The sequence below is a fragment of the Puma concolor genome, chromosome C1 (genome assembly GCF_028749965.1).
Source record: "Puma concolor isolate L17-30 chromosome C1, mPumCon1.1.hap2, whole genome shotgun sequence".
Lineage (NCBI taxonomy): Eukaryota > Metazoa > Chordata > Mammalia > Carnivora > Felidae > Puma > Puma concolor.
Genome location: NC_141674.1, coordinates 160,541,656 through 160,551,012, shown reverse-complemented (window position 1 = coordinate 160,551,012; position 9,357 = coordinate 160,541,656). Strand labels below are relative to the sequence as shown.

The window sequence follows — 9,357 nt, the reverse complement described above, 5'->3', positions numbered from 1 at the left end:
AAATCTCTAACTGGTAACAAGTTGAAATAGTAAAACTGAAACTATCAAAAAAAGTTGTGATGGCCCATAAACTGATTACATCTTTGTTGAACAGTATGACTTATTTGTTATAGTAACACTATGTAAGTTGTTTTACAATGTCCATAAACTAATTTGAAACATTGCTGATTCTTTAAAAACAAGTGGGGGAGGAGCGATTGACACAAAGATCTTTATGCAAAAATGTGCTGAGTCTGAACGTCACCAGAGAAAGATGTACTGTTTATGTATATTGGATACCACATCGATCAGGTTACCATTACGGTGGCCCAATGATGAAACGCGTCCTTTTGTTGTATTAATCTAAGTAAAGATTTCATTGCCAAAATATATCTTTCTGTCTAGATTTTTTCCTTACTTTTTCCTGTTGCATCAAACTATGCTGGCACATATCCTTATTTCAAAGCTGCCCTGGGTTTCATACTGTTTTAAAATCCCTCTCTATCATGCAGACCAGAGGTAGGTAGTGATATCTGATAGAACATTCATATTACCTATTTTGAGTAGCTCTCAATTTGGGATATTAGCAAACCATAATTCCACTTACTAGAAAAACAAAACTTGAAGGTTGAATCTCATTATGCAACACAGTTCATTTCCCAGTGTGATATCAATGTATCTCAACTTGTCAATATTTACCGTGAAGAGCTAAGGCAAGTAAAAGTGGTTTGCAATTTTAGAGCCCTAAACAGCTTACTAGGTGTTTACATGAATATGAAGTCATAGCTACCACTATAGTAACATTCTGTGACACTCTCACAGCAAAACCAATATAGATGGGAAACACTAAAGGTTCAGCTTTAAACAGATTACTGAAAAACCTATTGTATTAGAACAGAGTACAAAGTAGGGTGAAAAACTGCCTTTTCTACAAATGTCATTGTTTCAAGTAGGTTTCTGCAAGAAGCATGCTCATCAAGATTAGTTTTTAAATGGCTATGTCTTTTTTGGTTGACTTACAGCAAAATAATTTAAAACAATATTCATAACATGGTTTTAAGATTTAAATTCTATCTGAAACTAGACTAACACAGTAAATAATACAGTTGTATTTTCTTTAACATAATTTACTTCCATCCATTACAAATTAGCGGTCAGCTGAAGGTAAAATTTACACAATTTTCCCTTGAGAAAACTGTGGAGTATTGTTAACAAGTTTAGAAACACACATTTCAGAGCTACCTAAATAACTGATAAGTCAATTTCTCCATGTTTCTAAGTTCTTGATCAGAACGGTTCATTCATCAATTGTTAGATTCAAAATAATCATATCACATTAATTTTAGAATTTTCTAAAATGATACTGTTGTTTGCATGCTACTAAAACCATTGCTTCAAAAATGTATATGAGACCATCATTAACATATTCTCTTCAATTAATTTTTAAAACTTAATTGAATTGGGTGCTAGGGTCTTTAAGTAAAGCCTTGAATTTGGTTGGTAGATTAAACTTTCCTTTTTGATGTTAGCAAAACTCTAAATAAAAATTAACTTTTAGTTTACGTGTAATGGTAATTTGTTTCTGTGCTGCCCAAGCGAGCACTGAACTTCTCTTACTTTAAATTTTATTAAATTTTCTGCAAACTGTGCTTAATTGTACATACTTATGCATATTCTTTCTGCATATTGGTTTATTTTAAAATAGTCTTTAAAGTCCTAAGTGGTACTGGTTGCAGTTTTATGAAACAGACCATGCATTAGCAGTTCACATTTTAACAGTTTATACAATCGAATACATTTTTGCAGTCAAACTTATATTTCTGATTCATTAGCTTATTTTTCAGTATAGACATGAAACGGTTTCCTACACTTGGACAATAACATCACATCATTGTGGCTTCCTTGCTTCCACTTGGACAATGGCATGAGCATTTTGTTCTAAAGTAACTGGAACACAAATGTGCAGTGGTAGGATAAAGAACGCTCTTTCCGTGGTACCAAGTCAGCCTAAAAACTGTACTTTTGCCATACTTTTTAAGCTTGTAGGTTTAACCAAGTGAAAACATAAGACGGTTATTTTGTCATCAAATGAGTGCTCTGCTTTTAAATTTTTTATATATCGTATTTTTAGATGCGTTCCGTATGTTTTATCTAGTTCTCTTGGCAATCATAAAGTTAAACTTAGAAGGAAACTTTACCTTCAACACTGCATCTGTTTAGATACTAAAGGATCACAGCCGTCAGTAACAGCCAGCGGGCTCATTTCAAACTTGCCATTTTTCTTTTTTCACCAAGGGCATTCTCTTTTGAATGAGCGAATCACTTTAACTTTTGAGTCCAAAGCCCTTGGTCTTTCCACTCTACCAGGATTTCCCTTTCCCTACTATCTGCAAAAAAAAAAAAACAAAAAAAACAAAAAACAACAAAAAAAAAAAAACAAAAAAACATCTTTTCTGGCTCTGATGTGAGTTTCTGTAACTCTTCATAGAAATGATTCTCAAGAATCTGGGTTTAGATTAAGACCACACACCTAGATGTGTATTACTGTAACTGTGTAGCAACTTTCTTATTACTATTGCTAGCAAACCTGTCAGTCTTGAAAATTTAGCTAAGCAAACTATCCTTCCCAGGTAGAGAAGCCTGAAGACTCCCGTTCCAATCTATCATTAAACAGTTTCAAAATCTCTAATGAGAACAACCGGTTCTAAGGCCTATCTCCACGATGATTTGAATATTCTTTTACTACCTTGTCTCAAATTAGAGTAAAATGTCATTTCTTAGGAATATGAAAGTAATTTCATCTCTATTATGTTGATGTCTGTGTTTTACTTTATACTGTAAGTCTCAAGCACAACCTTCCTAGCTTTTAAGAATTTACCCTTCAGTTTGACTTCAAATAGAAGTTTGTAAACTGTGAAATCCTATCAATTTATATACACTTCTGCTACCATGAAGACTATTCAGTTCCACTGAAATCTGGCATTAATGAGGCCAGCTTAACATATTAACAAAATTTAGAACATTTTCTGTTCTTTGATAATTCTAAATCAGATTATCTTATTATTAAGATTAAGATGTCAGTTTCAGGTTTAAAAACTCAAATATACGCAAACATCCAGGAGTCAGCTGAGTCAAGACACTTGAAAAAACACTTGTAAACTTTTTTAGAGACAGGCGAGAAACCTACCTATGAGTATTCCTGGTTCCTCCCTGAGCAAATCCTGGTCAACTTCAATGAATAAAAAAACCCAAAATCCCAAGATACAAAGTGGAACTAAAAACTTCCAGGCCCAGCCAGAAGATCTCTAAGTGTCTGTTGTGAAACAAGACTCTTCAGATTTTCACAGCACAATGAAGAAGAAAAGAAGCAAAACAAGAGGATTGAGGGGACAGCTTCTTTCCTGGGGGAAAGACCAACCTGAAGAAGGGCCCCCAGTTTCTCTGTAACTCTCCGGAATCTCATCTGTGAACAAATCCTTGAGTCTCCAGCATCTCTCCAAACACCTGCATAACCCACTGCCAGGAGGGAGCACAGCTCCGTGTGACCTCTGTCCCTAGAGTACCACCAAATGGAAAGCCACGAATTCGCCAGATAACATAAGGTCCATTGTATGTACAGCAGGTATCAAACTTTTAAGAGAAGCCCGACAGTCTCCGGTCAAGTCCTAAGGCCGCATGAGAAACTCAAGGTGTGACTGGAAAATCTTGCCCTATCCCTCTTTACCGCAAAACTGACCCTGCCCTTCTTCCTCCATCCATGCACCCAACACACCTTCCCAGACCCTTCTAAAGCACAGAAACCTCCCCACATGCAGTCTGCAGGAACCGTCTTCTCGGTGAAATCTGACCATTTTGTAAAGACTCCCGGAAGAAGAAAAGATCAAATGAGACTGGCTCAGCCGGGTCCCGAGGTGACCCCAGAGTTAACGTATTTATTTTCACGCTGCAACTGCGGATTGCTTTACAGAGACATTTCATGCTGTAGCTCTGCATGGAGCTGAGGACAAAAGTAACATTTTTATTAACGTTATAATTATTATAATTATTCTTTAACAAAGCTATTAAATAACCTGTACAAAGCCCGGACGGGTCCTAGCAAAAAAAAAAAAAAAAAAAAAGCACAATTTCAAATCTCCCAAGGTCCTTCTGCTTTAACTCAACAGTGTTTCCTATATACAAGGTCAGCCCAGTGTGGTCCCCCAAAACTGTAGATCTCCTAGATGGTGGGAATGGTTAAGAGCTTGAAACCGCCCTGGCGTGACGCAGTGCGCCTCACCCTACTTCCCCTGTTCCTCCGGGGCACAGGGTCCCTGTCCGAAGGCCGGGCCAGGGAAGCTGGGAGCCCGGGCGTTGCTTTGGGAGGAGGGCAGAAGGAAGACGCAAGAGCCTGTTGGGTCTTCCCTCCGCCAGCTGCCCACAGAGCTCCGGAACCTCCCCAAAGAGGGGCTGGGAAGGGAGTCCCAGGCGGGAGAGGCCTCGAGTCGCCCCGCGGTAGGCTCACAGGTCCCGCGGGTCTTCCCGCTTGACCCCGGCCTCGGCAACTTTGAGCTTCTTATTCTGGTGCGTCTTGACGTGCTTGGCGAGGTGGTCGCTGCGCATGAAGCGCTTTCCACACTCTGGGCAGGCGAAGCGCTTCTCGCCGGTGTGAGTCCGCAGGTGCCGCTGCAGCTCATCCGAGCGCGTGAAGCTCTTGCCACAAAAGAGCCAGTTGCACACGAAGGGCCGCTCGCCCGTGTGCCAGCGCAGGTGCGCCTTGAGGTGCGACGTCTTGCCGTACACCTTGCCGCAGCCCGGCACGTGGCATACGTGCTGCTTCTTCTTGCCCGGCTCTGCCTCGGGGGCGCCGCCAGCCGCCTGGCAGTTGGGGCAGCGGCAGCGGCGGCACCTCCTGGCCGTGGCCGCCAGGGGGGCCTTGGTCTGCAGCAGCGCAGCGATCTGGCTCTGGTACTGAGCAAAGTCCGACGGGCCCAACACCAGGCCCCGCTGCAGGGCGGCGGCTGCGGCGGCCGCGGCGGCGGCGGCCGCTGAGGCGGGGAAGCGAGGTGCGTGCGGGCCCCCGGCGCAGGCGCCGGAGAGGCCGCCCCCCGGAACCCCGGAGGTCCCCGGACCGGTCCCCGCCTGCGGGATACTCCACCACGGGAGGTCGTCGGGGGCTGGGTTGGGAGACAGCTGGCGGCACGTGGGTGGCGGTGGTGGGGGCGGCGGGGGCAGCAGGTTGGAGTAGCCGGGCGGCAGCGCCGCCTGTGTAGGGTAGGGCACGTAGGCAGGCGCGCAGCTGGCGGGCAGCGCCGCCATGCTCGAGGGCAGCATCTTGACGGGTGAGAACTCGTAGGGGTACGAGGGGTCGGCAGGGGGTGTGAGCGGCAGCTCGTGAGCCGCCCCAAAGGACGGCTGCAGGTGCGTCTTCTGCGGCGTCAGGCCCAGGCTGGGGTGCGGGGGCGGCAGCGCGCCCGGTGAGTGCGCGGGCATGTCGGCGGTCCACGGGTGAAAGAGCCTGGAGGGCGAGCCCAGCGCGGGGTCGTAGGGCACCTGCAGGAAGTCCGGGGGCGCAGCGGCTCCCGGCTGGCCTATACGGCTACAGGTGGCGGCTAGCAGCGCCAGGGGCGAGTGCTTTCCCAGGTCCGGGGAGGCGCTGGGGGTGCGGTCCTGCATGGGCGGCGGCGGCGGGGAGGGCGGAGAGGAGACAAAAGGTTAGCGCTCCAAGCGCGGTCTTCAGGCCGGCCCGCCACCCCCACACCAGCTATTATATCACCGCCCCTCCCAAGTACCGGCTGTCCCTCCCCCCACCCACCGCACCCCCGCACGCACCCACCAGTACCGTTAACTTTTGGAGCCTGCGCTACCTGAACGCGGAGCGCTCGAGCGCTTCCTGTTAAACTACTTGGTGCAAAGAGACGCCATCCAGACTCAGAGGAAGCAGGCACACGGTGGGAGGGGAGAAGGATCCGACGGGCCGCTCCGGCCTCCGCGGTCAGAAAGGGTGTGGAAACACCCACAGACCAGCGGCCTATCCGCCCTCCCTCCCACCTTTTAAGCTACTCTGGAGCTCCTCCTACGCCCGCCCCAGCCTGAAATTCAGCGGGAGGGCCCCAGCAGGGTGAGCTCGGGCCCTGTTCTTGGCCAAACTCGCAAGCCCGAACAACCCTCGGATCCGCGCGTCCCTCCCCCAAAGGCCACACTCTAGACACCAAGGTTAGGTGCGAAGTTGACGTGGGCACCACTAGGTCTGACTCCAGCTGCATCCACCGAACAGGGTCCCTTTGAGATTCAGGGTGCACAGAGTACCACGATCGATCCGGACGCGACCCTTCCCACCTTTCCCTATCTCCCTCCGAGCCCAGACCTGACCTGGAGGAAGGCCTGCAGCGAGTCGTTCCGGAGGACGGCCACGGCGGCCATAGCTACAGCTTTCGGGCCGTTGGCTGCGGAGCAGGGCGCTGCCGAGGCATGGAGACCCGAAGGCGAGGACGAACGGCCGCCCAGCGTCCCTCCCCGGCGCCCTCTCTGCGCTCCGGGGCCCTCCCGCCTGCGCCTCTCGCCGCGCCCCGCTCGCTCGCCCCGCGCGCGGTCTGAGCGCTTCAGGATCACCTCCAAGAATTTGATAAGGACTTTGCTGGGCCGCCAGCCAGTCAGAGGGAAGATTTATGGCTTTGAAGTTTGCCGCTACCCAATCATCAAAGAATAGCGGCTCTTTCAGAAGCGAAAGCAAATCCTTTGAATCCACAAAGCTCCTATGGTGTGTTTGTTGGTCGGGATAAAAGAACTGATTATTAGGGGGGATGGGAAGGGAGGAGATAAAGGCGGGACAATTAATGAAGTAATCACTATGTGGGAAATGTATATACACAAATAATTGGATTTTCCTGATCAAAGGGGGCCTTGCCGCCTGGAGACCCGCGCTTGGGTTGCTTGAGACACTCGATCCTCCTCCCCCGTCCCGCAACTCCCTTGCAATTAAAGATTTGCACCGAGGCAGCGCCCAAAGTGACAAAGTGTCTTTGTTATCTCCGGAGAAATCTGCCTTTGGCTTCAGGGCGAGGGACTTTGAGACTGAGATGAGGGTAATTCCCCCCTCCTCCAGTACTTACACACCCCGCACCGGAACAGCACACCCACCAGCCTGCGCACACCGCGGGCCCCAGGGAATTCCCGGGGCGGAGCGTGGGACGCACCTCGCCGGGCCGGCCGCGTGCCCTCTACCCCCGCCCGTCGCGGTGGAGCCGCGGGCAGGGTTCTGACCCGGGGCGGGGCCAGGCGGCCGCCCAGGGCGGCGGTGGGTAGCGCGCACGCTCCTGGGCCGCCCGCCTGACAAGCCACTGTAGCTCTCTTGTGACATTCCTGCTGGCGACCTGGAAGTTTTCTTGGGCCTCAACTTTTGCAAATAGTGAGCCTGGGAGAAACACCGGACCGCGCTTACCACCACAGCTGAGCTTGGCAGGACACCCAGAGCAACCCATGATATACACCAGAGGAAAAAACTGTACGTCGCTCTTCTCTCTTCAGGCAGGCAGCCCTGGACCACCGCGAAGGGCCGGGCAAGCAGCTGACCGCTATTGGCCCCCACCGAAGCCTCCCGCAGTGCCGGCAATTTCTCCCTCCAAGCCCCGTCCGGCGAGTGAGCGCTCTTTGCAAGCCGCACACACCTACCGGGGAACTACTTGGAAAAAGTAAGGCGCGGTCGAGGAAACCTTTTGTTGTCCAACAAACCACAAACAGTACGAGGGAGGCCCTTTAACCGGAAAGAAAAGTCGATAAAAACTGTTGTTCCTGTCACCTTTGTAAAGAGAAGAAAGTTCAGGAGCGGGGCGTGCGCCCCGGGTTAGGGAAAAGCTCACCCTGAACCCTCGCTGGCCCGCCCGCATGCCCGGCCGCGGAAGGACGGTCGGCCACCTGCCCATGTCCGGCCCGGGCTCCAGGCGCGTCCTGCCAAGTCGGTGCGGACGCAGGGATCTCCGCACCTGGGAGCAAGGGGTCGCGGGAGAAGGAGGAGGCGGGCGGAAAACCGCGGAGTCCTCAGGGCACTGGAGGGGATTAAGGGCCGGAAGGGCAGCTGAGGCCTCCCGCAGGCTGCCGCCGCTCACGTGGCGGTGCAACCGAGCAGGCCGCCTGGGCTTGGCTGACCGCGCTCCACGCCCGGCCTCCCCGCAGACACGGGCTCCTCTCTCCGAGGCCGCCGGCTGTGCGGGGGCTCTTTGAGCTTTCTTGCGTCCGGCCTTCCTGCGCGTGGCCAGGACTGAAGGGAGGACTGACCGTGTGGTCCAACTCGTGGTGCGGCGCCCGCGGTTAGCCCAACTCCAGCAGACTTCTGATTCGGAGACTGGGCTGTATCCTGGTGCCTTCTGCATTCCCATCAGGGGTCGGGATGCTACGCCCACCAGACATACATTTCCCCGAGCCCAGGGCCTGTCTTCGAAATAGAAACATCATGCGGAAGAAGAGTGGGCCACCTGCGGACCAAATACTTACTATAAGCAAGCACGCCCCCCGCCCTCACCCCCCCCCCCCCCCCCCCCCCGCCAAAGTGTTAACCCAGGAAGGATGAGCGGTGACCACCATACAGCTCACTTGGCCAAAGCTCCCGAAGATGAGGTCCAGGTACTCTGGGAGCCGGGAAGGGGAGGGAATTTAGTGTTTTGCTCCATGGCCTGGCAATCGTACCCCTTTCCACGCCTCATCCACGGGTTGAGTCCCCGTGAAGCCTGGGACCCGAAGATGCCCTTTCTCGGATGCAAATCAGAGGCCAGGGAGTTTGGTGGCGCACACTCGCCCCTGAACACGTCCGAACTGTCAAGCAAGTCTCGTCCCTTAGAGTGTTTCTTCTCCGGCTCCTTTCAGTTCTTCAAACCCCTCTGTCCCCTAGAGTCAGGCCGGTCTGGGCCAAGCAGGCTGGAAAGCAGTCTGTTTGCCGAATATGTTCACTATTTTAACACAAACGCAAGAAAAGCCTATTCACATCTGCGTAGTTGTTACAGGAGAAAACTTTTTCCTCCAAGATGCCCCCATTAGCCATTTTAACCACCACCAGCGGCCAGGAGGCAAAAGAGAGTAGTGCTTGCTGGTTAAGAGGTCAGACTCCGAAAAACCTGAACCCAGATTTTCTAGTTGCCGCTTTCTAGTTGGTGACCTTGGCAAGCAAGTTACTTAGCCTCTTCGTGCCTCAGTTTCCCAATTGGTAAATGGGGGTTATAATAGTGCTCATTTTATGGAGTGCTTGTGGGCTTAAAAGAGGTAATATAAGCAAAATCTTTAAGGCAGTGGGGCGCACAGTAGGCCCTCTCTTGCCTTGGTTGAAGTCCTTGCTGTAGGCCTTACCTCCGTTTGTGAAAACCCGTCACGACTGCAGCCCTCCCAAGCACGAGCTGAAGTTTGGAGAAAGAC

The 9,357-nt window shown here is 50.9% G+C and overlaps 1 protein-coding gene across 1 annotated transcript; it reads right to left on the bottom strand.

Moving 5' to 3' along the window:
* Window positions 1-3,874: 3,874 nt before the first annotated feature.
* Window positions 3,875-8,140, bottom strand: SP5 (Sp5 transcription factor). Its single transcript, XM_086718872.1, has 2 exons — window positions 6,328-8,140; window positions 3,875-5,625 (listed from the first exon to the last, which is right to left on the bottom strand). The coding sequence occupies exons 1-2, from the start codon at window positions 6,376-6,378 to the stop codon at window positions 4,477-4,479; spliced, it is 1,200 nt and encodes a 399-aa protein (XP_086574998.1). The 5' UTR covers window positions 6,379-8,140; the 3' UTR covers window positions 3,875-4,476.
* Window positions 8,141-9,357: the final 1,217 nt, after the last annotated feature.